General features: G+C 41.8%; 2 protein-coding genes across 5 annotated transcripts in view; one reads left to right on the top strand and one right to left on the bottom strand.

The window, feature by feature from the left end:
• The window catches only part of ASB4 (ankyrin repeat and SOCS box containing 4), a 163,386-nt gene extending 161,646 nt beyond the window's left edge, over nucleotides 1–1,740 (bottom strand). For all 3 annotated transcript variants that reach the window (XM_037836724.1, XM_037836727.1, XM_037836726.1), the window contains exons 1-2: nucleotides 1,215–1,740; nucleotides 1,071–1,126 (exon numbers count right to left, since the gene is read on the bottom strand). The gene's annotated coding sequence lies outside the window, so the exon portion shown is untranslated. The remainder of the gene's footprint in view (nucleotides 1–1,070; nucleotides 1,127–1,214) is intronic.
• Nucleotides 1,741–1,842: 102 nt separating this feature from the next.
• Nucleotides 1,843–14,375, top strand: part of PON3 (paraoxonase 3) — a 30,886-nt gene continuing 18,353 nt past the window's right edge. For both annotated transcript variants that reach the window (XM_037836717.1, XM_037836718.1), the window contains exons 1-2: nucleotides 1,843–1,981; nucleotides 3,422–3,492. In XM_037836717.1, coding sequence (XP_037692645.1) covers nucleotides 1,908–1,981; nucleotides 3,422–3,492 — 145 coding nt within the window. In that variant the 5' untranslated portion in view covers nucleotides 1,843–1,907. The remainder of the gene's footprint in view (nucleotides 1,982–3,421; nucleotides 3,493–14,375) is intronic.

Genomic DNA, 14,375 nt, shown 5'->3' with positions numbered 1-14,375 from the left:
TTGGCTGCTGCCTCAGTACAGAGAGCCAGAACTCTGATGTCAGGCACCCAGGATACATCTTGCAGTGAACAGTGTGGGCAAGGCCTGTGGGAAATCTTTGATGGGATTATCCTCAGCTGGTTGAGCTTCTATGTTACTTTCACTTCATTCTACCCTACAAACCACGTTCCATCACAAGATCCCTCAATCCGAATTTATATCTCAGGACCCTGCCCAGCCAAAATTCAAATTAAGACAACAAAGATGTACCTTCCTTGAAACATAGACTTCTAAAAGCATGGGCAAAGACCCTTTGAAACAAGGCCCTGGGGAGTGGAGCTTTGATAGAAAAGAACATTTTGTTTCCAGCCTCCTTCCCACACTATTTTGTCACACGTTGACCACTGCCTCCTTGGCACTTTGTACTCACCATGACTGTATTACATTTTGTCATAGAAAACTTGATTTTAGCATTATAACCATTCAAGAGAATGATTAAATATACATTTCCTACAAAAAATACATTATCTAAGAAACTGTAGATTTTAGTGTTCCTTTAGCACAGCTCATCTTCCACAGCTTTAAGAGAGACAGGACAGTTAAGGGCACAGATTCTGGAGCCAGGCTGCCTGGCTCTGCCACTCATCACCTGTGCACCCTAGGGCAAGTTACTCAATCACTTGGCGCTTCAGTTTTCTCATCTGTAAAACTGGGGTAATGTTACTGACCCCAGAGATTGCGCTAAGAATGAAAAGGGTTAACATACAAAATGTTCTAAGCTCAATGCAGGGCATAAGGTAAGTGTTACATAAGTGTTAGGTTTCATTATGCATACCATAATAATGTGTATTTACTATATATACAATCATTATGTATCCCATAGGTCAGGGACTTCCTTTTCTTTCCTTAATATCCCAGGCCTTGTATATCCTGGTCTCTCAGCCAATATTTACTCAGTTGAACTCAAAGGACTACCATTTCTTTCTGTTGATAAATTAAGACAGATCATGCTTGAAGATGTCACTTAGTTCTGCCTGAACTCCTGGAGCCTTCCTCCACTTCTGCCACCATCCCAGCCCGTCACCTCTAACCTGATCTTCCTGGGGAGACAGGAAAGTGCCTTCCTTGCCTGACAGGAACTGAAGACCTAGAAGAAAGAAGGACAAAACAGTCTTTTCAAAGCCTAACCTCCCAAGGAAACATTTTACCCCGTTTCCCCACTCTGATCATCTTACCATTTCCTCTTCTTTCACTTCCTTCAAACGTTTTTTCCTTATCTCATCAACCTTGGTGGCAGATACTGACATTCACAAATTCATCCAGTCAACAAATTAAGCTGAGCCCCAGCCGTGTTCAGCACTCTGAGGCAGGGCACGGAGGCCAGGCTCCAAATCTTGGAGAAGAATGAGATTATTCTCCTTCCAGTGTCTCAAGAGCAATTATCTGTCTTATCCCACGACTTGCCTTCCAGAAGCCCGAAGTTTTGGGCTCTGAACTGCAGCCCTCCTCCTCCCTGCCGGTTCAGCTCCCCGCTGTGTGGAGGAGCTGAGGCAGAATTCGGCGGCTGTCAGAAGCACAGGTGCTCGGGTGGTGTGCGAGGGCCAAAGCCGCTAGGAGAACGCTCCCTCTATGTAAGTTCAGCCTTGACGAGAAGAAGAACCCCGAGCGTAAAGGTGGCTTTGAGCTCCGCGTAAAAGTGGCTTTGGATAGCGCACATAAAGGTGGCCTTGAACCCCCAGTGGCGGGACGGGGGCGGGAGCGGGAGACCCCGACGCCCAGCATCACGCCCGCGGGGCGTGGTTGTCCCGGGAGGCGCGGGGAGGAGCGGGGAGGGGAGGGGAGGGGAGGGGCGCGGCGGGGCGGGGCGCCAAGGCCAGCGCTCTCCCCGCGCAGGGCACCCGCTCGCCGCTGCTGGGCACTTCGGCACCATGGGGAAGCTGGTGGCGCTGACTCTGCTGGGGGCAAGCCTGGCCCTAATCGGGGAGAGGTTACTGGCATTTAGGTGAGTTGGCATCTTGGTGGGGACGTCCTCCCTCTCTCTCCTCTTCCAAGTTGGGCCAAAGGCTGCCCAGTGCCCCTTCCTAGAGGGTTGGAGTGAAAGGTTTGGTCCCTCACTTCGCTCTCCACTCAGCAAACTATCCCTTAAGAAATATCGTATGTGGAAGGTGGGCTAACTGCCTCCTTTCCTAAGAGTGTAGCGTGGTAATGCCCCCATTTATTTTCTGAGTCTTGTCCCTTTTCCTGCCGCCCTCCAGAATTCTGCTTATGCAGAAATTAACTCCTCTGGAAGCACTACAAGTTGGGGAGGGGATCAGGTTACTAGCTGGAAGTTTATAGCTGAGTCAGACACTGTCCAGACTTAGTGAACCATTGAGATTAAAAGAACTAGTCAGATAGCAGGGAAATCAGCTGAAACCTGCAGGTGGTAACTGGCATTTTCTAGGGATCTACTGTTTTTCAGTGGAAGATCTAGTGATGAGAGCCATCCCAGAAATATCTCAGGAAAAGCCAATACTCAGCTGGAAAGAAGAAATGTTAGGTATGGTAGGCAACCCTGAGTGGATCTAGAGCCTCTGCTTGCATTCAGTTGTCTTTGTGTTTTTATTTATTTCCCTAAATCAACGAAGTCTCCAGCGACATTCACATGTCAAATTTCTTGAGGTATCTGATACCTTTAGGTAAAACTTTCTAGTCCAGCTTGAGAGTGTTTATTGTGATATTTGCTTCCAATGCACCCAAGTCAGAGAATCATAAAAAAATCATGAAGTAGATTTAAAGAGCATTTTTTTAAGTGACAATAAGGTAAGTCTAATTGTAGAGTATTTTTGCATACAGTTTTACAATTTAGTATTTAGAAGAATGTTTCACTGTGGAAACAAGAATATATCTTGAAAATAATTTGGCCAATTGCTTAAATTGTGCTCAATTTAATGAATTTACATGTGTGAAAAGTATAAAATTAAAAAGAAGGAGAGCAGAAGCTACAAGATTTAGCTGTTGGGCGACACTGTTGATTTTGGGGAAAGCAGTTTGGGGAGGGAGTGCAAACAGCAACATACAGGGGATTAAGGAGGAAATGTGCAGATTTATAATAGGCAATACTTTGGCAAATTAAAGAATGCTACTTGGTATATTTAAATTAACAATATTGTTCAGTTACTCATGCTATTAAATAGTATCTTCAATTTAGGCAGCAAAGTGTTTTCCTTATGTCATATTTGAGTTTTTCAGCAATAATTGGGTGAGGTTAGCTGATCAAGACAGTTAACCACATGTCTACATTTACCAGTAAATAAAAGGAGGCTCCAAAAATTTACTTATTTATGTCATATATAAATTATAACAGAGAGTTAAACAATCTGAAGGTGATTAAAGGCCACATGTAAGCACTGATTTTTGATGCCATGCAGTGATCTCCAGTGTTGGTTTTTATCTTCTACAGACAAAGAATTAATGCATCAAGAGAAGTAGAGCCAGTAGAACTCCCAAACTGCCAACTTATTGAGGCAATCGGTATGTAAGTGACAGTCCCGAGAGGGGCTGTCACAATTTCTTGGTCACCATCCACCTGACTGCCAAGTAATTTTTTTTATTTAGAGGAGTTGTGGGTTTACAGAACAATTGTGCATAAAATACAGGATTCCCATATGCCATCCTATTTTTAACACCTTGCATTGGTGTGTTCTTCAACTGCAGCAGTTCTGTTTGATGGCTTTTTAAAATTTCTAACTCTTTATTGAGATTCTCATATTGTTCATTCATGTTTTCTTAATATCCTTTAATTCTTTCTCTGTAGTTTTCTTCATCTCCTGATATTCTTTAGTTCTTTCTCTGTTTTTTCCTTCATCTCCTTGAACATGTTGAAGAATACATATATTTTTTAAGTCTTTGTCTGGTATGTCCACAGTCTGGTCTTCTTCATTGGTGATTTCTGGATTTTTATCCTCTTCCTTTGGATGGACCATTATTTCCTTGTCTTGTAAGCTTTTGTTGCACACTGTACATTTTAGCTCCCTACTCCACCATCTTCCCAAAATCCCTCCTAAGTAATTTATTCCCTGAGATACCTACTTCTTGAGTTTGTATCCAGCTGCTGATATGACAGATTTTCTTGAGTGTCTGCACTTTTATCAGGACAGTCTGCGCATAGCGAATGCAAAATGCAAGGTCCCCTCTTTCTTTTCTGGGCCTGTGTCTTACCCAGGGCTTGTGCTTGCTAGTGGCTTAGGTGTTCCCCTTTTTACAGGGCTTTGAATGTTCCCTGTACTTTCAGGGAGACAGCCTTTTCCTTTCCCCAGGTGTTCCACTGCTGGACTTAAAGCAAATAAGCCTTTGTCCAAGGCCATCCGCCTCAACTGTTTCTTACATTGCTCTCCTTGTCTCAAGCTGCTTTTGACGTACGGGACAAATTCTGGGAGGGCTGGACCTGCGAGTAGTTTCCCAAATGTCAGTCTTGCCATCCAGAAGAAGGCCAGGGGCCCACAAAGGGAGTGCTGGCCAGTTCCACACTGCCCTGGAGAGGGCATGAGGGTGGGGCTGGAAGGGCCCGAGGAGCTTCTTCCATGGCTCCCCAAAGCCGCACTTTCTTGACGTGCCCAGCAAATGCAGCCCTTCCACCTCCTCCGCAGCTCTGCTGAAGCCCACCATCTTTAGGTCTCCCCTGCTGCCTTTGTCCAGGGTGGGCTGCAACAGTGGCTGCACTCAGTGAGGCCTCCAGTGACCCAAAGTTGCCGATCAAAAGCTGTGATCTGTGATTGACCTGTGCCCATCCCAGATCTTGGCAAGTGGATCTTTATGTCCCTTTCTGGCATCAGCAAACTATGCCAAGGGCCCTACCCCTCTGCAGCCTGCAGCGAGAGTGGACGATGGGTGCTGGTAACCACCACGTGGGGAGAACAGTTTACTAGTATTTGCCATAATTTGCCAGTATCTTTCTCCAGTTGATTCAAACCGTTCCCACCTGTTGAATTGTTGTCTTGGTTGTGGGACTGATTTCTGGAGCTTTCTACTCCACCATTTTCCTACAATCCCTGCCAAGTAATTTAATCCCCTCTTACTCCCGAGTCCCTCTGAGTGGACCGTCTGCCTCGTGCACTTTACTCAAGCTACCCTATCCAAGGCCTTCTGGTGTTTCCTATATGACAAAATCTATGGCTTTTTTTCTGGGTCTTTTTCCTTATTGACATCTGTCTACCTTTTGAAGATTGTTATTAACTACCCCTTGGCCATTCCCTCCCTGACCTCTCCTCTTTTCCCTTTGTGATAGTTCACTCTCCTCCCTGTCTTTTTTGGTAGTCTCATTTCTTTTCTTTACTTCCTCCACCCTTCCCTCCCCCTCTCCCTGATGACATTCCTGGCTTCAAGTTTTACTTTCTTCAAAATATATCTGCAAGTAAGAATAGGAATACAATTTAGCCCTTACCCTCAAGAACTTTGCAGCCTCTTGAAATGCCTTTAAAAATTAATCTAAAATCCATAGCCTGATTCCTAACCTCTCAAGCCATATGCCTTCTTTTCCCTTCACCTAACGGGTAGCTCCATCTCAAAGTCAACCTAATCTGAAATCAACTTCACGTTTCTGTCATTTCCTGCCTCATTCCCCCACCTACAACCGGGTCTTCTTCTAGCCTTCTCCTATGTATGGTACCATCATTCTCAAGAGATTCTGTCCAAAGCTCAGGAACAATTTGTTTTCCCCTTGTCCTTCATGCTACCGTGTGAGGACATTGGCATCAGTTTCCTTCTCTGTGTCCTCACACAAATGTCCAATCTCACCTACTAGTTACTGCTATAGCTGTTTATTTGGGCTCCAAGCCTCCAATTCTTTCTGACATTGCTTCTGGAAAAATAAGTTAGACTCGGTTCTGGAAATGTGTTCTTTCACTTTGTCACTTTTGCTCCTGCAATTCTCTCCACCTGTTTCTCCATCTTTGCTTGCTGAAATCAGCTGCAAACTCCTCTACCCTCTGAACTCACTCAGCAATCTGAAACCATGATTCATTTATGACACCTGCCACCCTGCTTTATTTTACAGCTATCTGTGGTCACCCTTGTCTCCCTATCAGATTGTAAACTCCCTAGGGTCAAAGACTGTGACCTACTTATCCGTTTGTGGCAGCATAGTTTATATGAATTTATATTTTACTTTTCTTGCTTTAAAAGAAGCAGAAAGAATAAGAGCCCTTATAAATTTGGTTCTCTTTTTTTCTCCATTTCTAAAAAGTTAGCATGAACTTTGTTCTAGTCTTAGAGGAGATTTGTGCTTTAGGTTGGAAAATAGAAATAGCTGAAGAAAAACCCCTTCCTGACTTTTGTTTTCAAAAGCCTGAACTCCTTCAAGGGATTATGGTGGAGAAGGGATAAGAGTTTGTGGACATTTGAATAGCAGGGCCCCTTGCCTCACTGCTTACAGCATTCTGTGAAAGGAACAAGTCCTCAGGAGGAAGGGCTTCAAGGTATCTATAAGGAGGCTGGACTCCGCACTGTATGTCCCAGTCTGAACAATGACCTTGTACCTCAGTTTGGCATGAAAGTGGCAGAACTGCCTAAACTAAAGGGCTCAGTGGTGATTAGTGTAGAATGAACACCAGATAGTCTTCCCAGAATGTTTTGCTTGGTTTAAGACTCACCACCTAGGATCTTAGCACAAACTTAGCAAAGAGACATGGTAATGACTCAGATTGAATTTCCCACCAGCTAGTGGGATGGGGGCTCAGGGTCAGATTTAATTTGATTTTTGAAATAAGGACGTGTGATACTAATTCATTTGTTTACTATTTTGTGGAGTGATATTCATACTTGCAGCACATATATCTCTTAAAAGATATGGGCCTGGTAACTAAATTAAAGGGTAATTAGACTAGGTTTACTCTTCTGATGATTGCTAAGGTATAGTACAGCTCTCAAATTGCACAATTCAACTAGATTTGAGAAGCTAAAACTAGAGCTAATATTGGCAAGGTACAGGTCAAAGTTCGGAGTATACAGATAATTTTGAGTAGTGACTTAAATAGTTGGAAGCTAGCTGGAAGCAGAAGAAAAAAATGCCCTGTTACTTATTTCTGTTGGCATATATGTTTTATTATTGAATGACATTTTATCATTTGTCAATAGGACAATACTGATATATATCTAAAAACAATACTTGCTGCCTCATCCCAGCCTTAATGTCTATGAAGCACTCCATAAGTCCTTTACAAACATCATTTTCAAAACTAATCTGCAAAGTGGGTGCTGGTATCTGTGCTTCACAGATTAGGAAACTGATACTCAGAAGAATTAAGTTACTTATCCAATGGCCCACATTAGTGGGTGATGGGCCTAGATTATGAACACGGGGTGGTTTTCCTCTATCCCCTTGTACTTTCTGTTGTATAATACTGACTTCCTTATCCACCGACAATACATTTTTAGTAGGAAAGCTTCAGGGAAGAAGTACTACAGCAGAAAATATGAGACTCAAAAAGAAGAAATATTAATAAATACAGGCTGTCCAAACCCTGAACAAGCAGGCTAAATATTTCAGTAAAGATTGCTGTTAAGATAATAATAATAATCATGAGACCCAAGTATTGGCTGAGTGAAAGCCTATATGAAGCAATGGAAAACTATGCAAGGATTTAGGCACGGGTGTGGTAGCCAGTAACCGACATGGTAAAAAATTTTGATTTGTATCTTCTTTGAGACTCAGTCTTTTGAGATTAACTTTACTGGTGTGAGAAACTCTTCCTTTGTTTTCCTTCCCCAGTATTCATTCTGGGGAGAAAATTTGAAAGGTGAATTATTTCTCCCTCCAGAAATCATATCTTATAGATCTTTCTATATTAAGCCACATTTTTTCCAAGGCTTTGAGGGTTAAGGATAGTATTAACCGGGAAGTTATTTGACTGCCCTTGAAATATGGATCACCTTATCTTATCAGGGTTTGCCCTGTGCAGGAATATCAAGTCCACAAACCTTGTATTGGGCATCTTCTTATCTTCCCTTAACTTACCCTTTCTCCCTCCTGTAGCTTGCCTTCTCTACAAGGTATGCTTCTATCCCATTTTAAGTCCTATTCGTTTTCTTAACTGTCTGTCAGAACATTCTCTCTAAGAGATGAAATGATAAAATTAACGGATAGTAATTTGGGTCTGGCCATTTCTCAGGATGCCTGTGAGGCTCTTCCAGGACTGAAGGAATGAAGTTATACATAACAAATAATAGCTTTGACGGGTTAAAAAGCAGTAGACACCTATTCATAAGGCCAATTTCAGACTTAGCAGTAGGGTTTTAATGATAGTTGTACAATGGCTAATAAGGATCTGGGGAGAACTCAGGGGGAGGTGCCCTGGGTCTCTTACTCCACAGGTGCCGCTGTTGCTGAGATGCACTGGTCCCGGCAGGCAAACACAATGTTGGCAGTTGGTAAGGAGGGGTGGGAATAGTGTACAATCAGCAGGTAATTCTTTTCTTTTTCTGTATGCAAAGCACTAGCTTCCCCATGCTCTGAAAGGGATGAATAAATAAAGACAGGCATAACACCTTTGAAAACCTGCCCATTCCTCTTGTAGGTAAATTATAGAGGTAGGTTTATGCTGCCATAGAAAATATGTGAAATGGTGTTGGAAGAGCAAAGGAGCCAAACCAGAGAGCATGCAACTCAGGATATTTTGTACTTAGAAATTAGCACTCACTTGTCAACAGTTTAACACAAAATAAGACAAAGTGCAAGAAACTAAAACCATTTATCTTATGTGTTCAATCAACCAGCACTTACTGAGATTGTTTACAGTGAAACTGCAGGTATTATGTTAGGTGCAAGGATACAGGAATCAATAAAACCCAGTTCTTGCCCCCAAGAAACTCACTTTCTAGTAGGAAATAAACAGGTGAAGATATGGTTGCATCACTGTGTGAAAATGGTATGGTGGAGGTGGACACAGTTGGCAAACGTAGAAAAAAGGAATGCTGCAACCAGGAGAGGCTGGAAAGGCTGAGGAGTTAGTTGGCCCTCAGGCTCATCACTGAGAGCCTGTGACACTCAGCTAAGTGCAGGTGGGTGGTTAGGAAAGGTGTGAGTGAGCAAGAGGAGAGAGCGGCATATGCACAAACACACAGGTGAGCAAATTTCACACAATGCACAAACTAACACAGATACTTCACAGCTGGAATGTGGAGTGGACCTGTGGCAGCCGCAAAAATAGACAGGTGCCAAAATGTGGAGGATTTTGGCTTCCAGGCCAAGAAGCGTGGGCTTTAAGCTGCAAGTCATGGTGAACTTCTAGGGGGTTTAAGCAGGGGAGTGACATCCAACTTTGCAATATATAAAATGACTGTCTGCAGTGCAGGGAATGATTGTAGGGGGGCAAACTCACCTATTAGGAAGCTATTGTAGACATCCAGGAAGGAGCTCTAGCACTAGAATGACTGATAACTGATTGGACTTTGGGAGTAAGGAAAAGGACAGGAAGGGGAACCAGAAAAAGGAGGAAAACAGCAAAAGGAAACCAGAACGGGTGTTCAGAGAGGCAGGAGAAACACAGAAAATAACCAGCTGGTATTCAATGTGATATTAAAAATTGTGTTTTCATTTGCTAAAGCTGACAAAATGCATCATACCGAAAATGGACTGGCTTTTAACAGTGGGGATTTATTAGCTTACAGGTTTACAGTTCTAAGGCTGTGAAAATGTCCAAATTAAGGTATCAACAGAAGGATACCTTCTTTCTGAAGAAATGCTGCTGGCAATTTGGGGCTCCTCTGTCACATGGCAAGGAACATAGCGGCACCTGCTGGTCCTTCTCTACCAGGTTTTGTTGCCTTCAGCTTCTGGCTGCTTCTCTCTCAGTTTCTCTGGGAATGTCCATGTCTCTCAGCTTCTCTGGGCTTTTTTTCTGTGAACTTCTCATTTCTTTTATCTTCTTACAAAGGACTCCAGTAACAGGATTAAGACTCACCCTGGAGCACCCCTCAACTGAAACAACCTAATCGAAAGGTCCCACCCACAATAGATCTACACCCACAGGAATGGATTAAAAGAACAGGATCTTTTCTGGGGTACATACAGCTTCAAACTATCACAAATTGTATCATTCTCTTTGCTGGATTCTTCCAATGTCTATGCTACTCCATTTGGAAATAATACTAAATCTTTCAGGCTATTAAGATGCCATAAATAGGTAAATTTTGATTAACCAGAAAGCTTAGGAAATGGGACATTCTGATTAATTGTCAGGTTACTAATTGAGAATTATTTCTTCCTTTAGTATGGTGAATAAAATTAAATCTCTCTGTTCTTTAGTTTTCCAACTCACCATTCTATTGATTCGAATTTATATTTTCTTTGGCTTTGTCCTGCTTTTCTGCATTTCCCCACGTTCCAATTACTATGACTGTGTAACCAACCACTCTGAAACTTAGTGGCTTAAAACAACAACAACAACATTTATTTTACTTAGGAATCTGCAATTTTGGCAATTTTATATCAGCTAGAGTGACTCAAAGACTGAGACTGGAGTCATCTTGGCTCCTAAGAATCTCTCTCTGTTGTATGGTCTCTCAGTATTCAACCCTGTCTGTAGCTTTAGAGTAGCCAGAGTTCTTACACTGAGAGAGGGGGGGGGGGGGTGGAGAGAGAGAGAGAGAGAGAGAGAGAGAGAGAGAGAGAGAGAGAGAGAGAGAGATTAGCCATAGTACCTTTTATGACTTTACCTTGGATGTCATGTAGCATCACTTTCACCTTATTCTATTGGTCAAGGCAAAGGTCCACGCAGGTGCAAGAGGTGAGAACATAAACCCTACCCCTTGTTGGCAGAACATCAACATCACATTTTAAGAGCAGCATGTGGCTGTGATATTTATTGGTGCTGCCATATTTGTAGAATACAGTCTGCCACACTAGATAACCATTGCCTTCACCCTCTGTCCTGCCTGCCTGGGACCGCATCACACACAGGTGCATCTCTTTACTAGGAGCCACGTGATCTCCCTTTTAAACCAATCACCAGTCACAACTACCTACTGTATGCCTCTTTCCAAGACCAGCTCTCAGAGAAAGAGATCTGACTGGACTCTCAGATTCGTTTATACTCAGTAGTCTGTCCTAAAACTTATTGCTTTTATTACAGAGAACTGTTCCTCAATAATTTCCCAATATGATTATATAATGATGACTTTTTAGGCATCAACAAGTTAGAAGAGGAGAAATTTTGGGCAGAGAGACTTTTAAGAGATTTTCACAATGATGACTTTCCAAATTATATCACCCAGTCTTTTAGACCAGCCTTGAAAGGGGAATAAGGCCAAATCCCTCTGGACATATCCTGGAAATTGCTATTTAAAGAATGTATCTAGGATCTGAATTTGTTTTCCAGTTATTTGCCTGATTCTCCTAAAAATAGAGTTTTAAATAAAGAATTTAGTATTTGAGGAGCCCGACTTGGGGTTTTGTTTGTTTGTTTGCTCTAACTTTTTATTTTGAAATACTTTCAAACTTACAGGACAGTTACAAAAATAATATAAACCCCATTTAGAGAACTCCAACATAGTCCTACCCATCCCTGAACACCCAGATGTACCACTTTTAACATTTTGCCACATTTTCCATATCATTCTATCTATCCATCTACTTGTCTCTCTCTCTCTCTATCTTTCTGTCTCTATCCACCCATATGTCTGTCTGTCTGTCTATATATCCATCAATCCATTTTCTGAACACTTGAGTATAGGTCATATACATCATGCTCCCTGAACACTTAATATTGCTATGTACATTTCCTAAGAATGAAGACATTCATTTATGTAACCATGTTAAGTATAGTTTTCGAGCTCAAGAAATATAACGTCAGTATAAAGCTTACAGTCTATATTCCAATTTTTTCATATATCCCAATAATGTCCCTCTGAGTTTTTTCTCAATCCCTTGCTAGATCCCATCCAGGATCACATATTGCACTTAATTGTCATTGTCTTTTTAGCTGCTTGCTTGTTTGTTCTCTCTCTCTCTCTCTCTCTCTCTCTCTCTCTCTCTCTCTCTCTCTCTCCTCTCTCCCTCTTTCTCTCCCCCCTCCCTCTTTCTTTTTCTTTTCTGATTGTGGGAACATATGTACAGTATAAGCTTTCCCATTTCAACCACTCCCAAGCATACCATTCAATAGAATTAATTACATTCACAATATTGTGGTACCCTCAGTGTCCGCCATTACTAAAACTTTCCTGTCTCCCCAAACAGAAACCATGCACTTATTATGCATTAATTCCCCATTCTCCAACCCCTGCTCCTGGCAAACTGTACTTTAATTTCTGTCTCTGTGATCTTGCATATTTTCCGATATTTCATTTGTAGTTATGGAGCTTAAATTTAATATCCTAAATCTATAACAACCTTGTTTGCTTTGATACCAAATTAACATCAATAGTACACACAAACTATGCTCCTATACCCCCTACTCCCCCCACCGGTACATAGTTCTTGTCACAAATTACGTGTTTATACATTATGAGTCCCAAACCACTGATTTATCCTTACATTTTATGCATTTGCCTTTTAGATACTGTGGGAAATAAAAAGTGGAGTTACAAACCAAAAGTACAATATTACGGCATTTATATTTACCCACATTGTTACACTCGCTGGAGATCTTTATTTCTTCATGTAGCTTTGATCTGCTGCCTGCCATCCTTTCCTTTCAACCTGTAGAACTCTCTATAGCATCTCTTGTAGGGCCAGTCTAGTAGAAATGATCTCCCTCAACTTTTGTTTAACTGAGAATGTCTTAATCTCTCCCACATTTTTGAGAGACTGTTTTGTCAGATCAAGAATTCTTGGGTAGCAAGTTTTGCTTTCAGCACTTTAAATATGTTATCCCACTGCCGTCTTGCCTCAGTGGTTTCCTGTGAGACATCAGCATTTGATCTTATTGAGGCTCCCTTGCACATGACAGTTTTTTCTTTCATGTGGCTTTCAAAATTCTTTCTATATATTTGGGAATTGACAGTTTGATTAAAATATGCCACAGTGTAAGTCTGTTTGGATTTATCCTGTTTGAAGTTCATTGAGCATCTTAGATGTATATATTCATGCCTTTTGTTTAATTTGGGAAGTTTTCAGCCATTATGTATTTGAATATTCTCTCTGCTCCTTTCATTTTTTTTCCTTCTGAGACTCACACAATATGTATTTTGGTATGTTTGGTGGTGTTCCATTGGTTCTTCAGGCTTTGTTCACTTTTCTTCATTCTTTCATTTTTGTTCCTCAGACTGAATGATTTCAATTGTCTTATCTCTGATTTTTTCTTCTGTGAGTTCCAATCTGCTGTTGAACCCCTCTAGGGAATTTTTTATTTCTGTTATTGTGGTCTTCAGCTGAGTTTGGTTCCTTTTCATAATTTCCATCTCTCTTGATATTCTGTTTGTGTTCACACATTGTTTTCCTGACTTCCTTTAGTTCTTTGTCCATGTTTTACTTTAGCTCTTTAGCATATTTAGAACCATTTTTTAAGTCTTTGTTTTGTATGTCCAAGGTCTGGTCCTATTCATTAATGGTTTTTAATCTTTTAATGGTTGTAATCTTCTCATTCACCTGGCCTATCATTTTGTGTTTCTTTGTATGTTTTAACCTTTTTTTTTGAAACATGGACATTTTGATATTTTAATGTGTTACCAGTAGAATTTAGATTCTGAGGCATCTGTTCCTTAAGCTTGAATCCAGGTAGTGTGGTGACATTGCTTTCCTTGAATATCAGGAGCTAACAAAAACAAACAAGGGAGGGAGGGAGGAAGGAAAAAAGAAAGAAAGAAAGAGAGGGAGGAGAGGGAGAGGGAGAGGGAGGGGGAGGGATGGAGGGAGAGAGGAAGAGGGAGAGGGAGGGGGGACAGAGAGAGAAAGAAGAAAAAGGAAAGGAAGGAAGGAAAGAGAAAGAAAGAAAAAGAAAGTAAGGAAGGAAGGAAGGAAGGAAGGAAGGAAAAAAAAGAAAATGCCTTTTCCAGTCTTTGCAAATTGACCAGTGAGAGTGCTCTTTTTCAGGGTTTATCCATATAATAAATTTGGAGAACTGCTCCAGGCCAAAGTGGAGGGGCCTCCCGACCCTTCCTGTGCATGTGTCTTATCTTGGGCATGAGCATGTGGCCCTAGGAATTCACCTTTTACATGGTTGCTCTTCCCTAGGAAACAGTTTTCTCACAGTTGGGGCCCTGAACCCTCTGTTCTAAAGTCAGTAATCTCTTGTCTCAGGCAGCACAACTTGACTGTTCTCCCACAGCTTCCTGTAGGATAGTTTGGTGAGCTACCTTCTACACACAGGGCAAGTTCTGAAATGACAAGTCCTTCAGGCCACAACCAGACAGATTGGATCAGACATACTCTGCTCCCTCTAATGTGGGAACCAGGGATTCACTCACTGGGAATGCAGGCCAAC

The sequence above is a fragment of the Choloepus didactylus genome, chromosome 5 (assembly GCF_015220235.1).
Source record: "Choloepus didactylus isolate mChoDid1 chromosome 5, mChoDid1.pri, whole genome shotgun sequence".
Lineage (NCBI taxonomy): Eukaryota > Metazoa > Chordata > Mammalia > Pilosa > Megalonychidae > Choloepus > Choloepus didactylus.
Note: the sequence above shows the minus strand (reverse complement) of the source record. Positions and strands in the feature narration are given on the sequence as shown.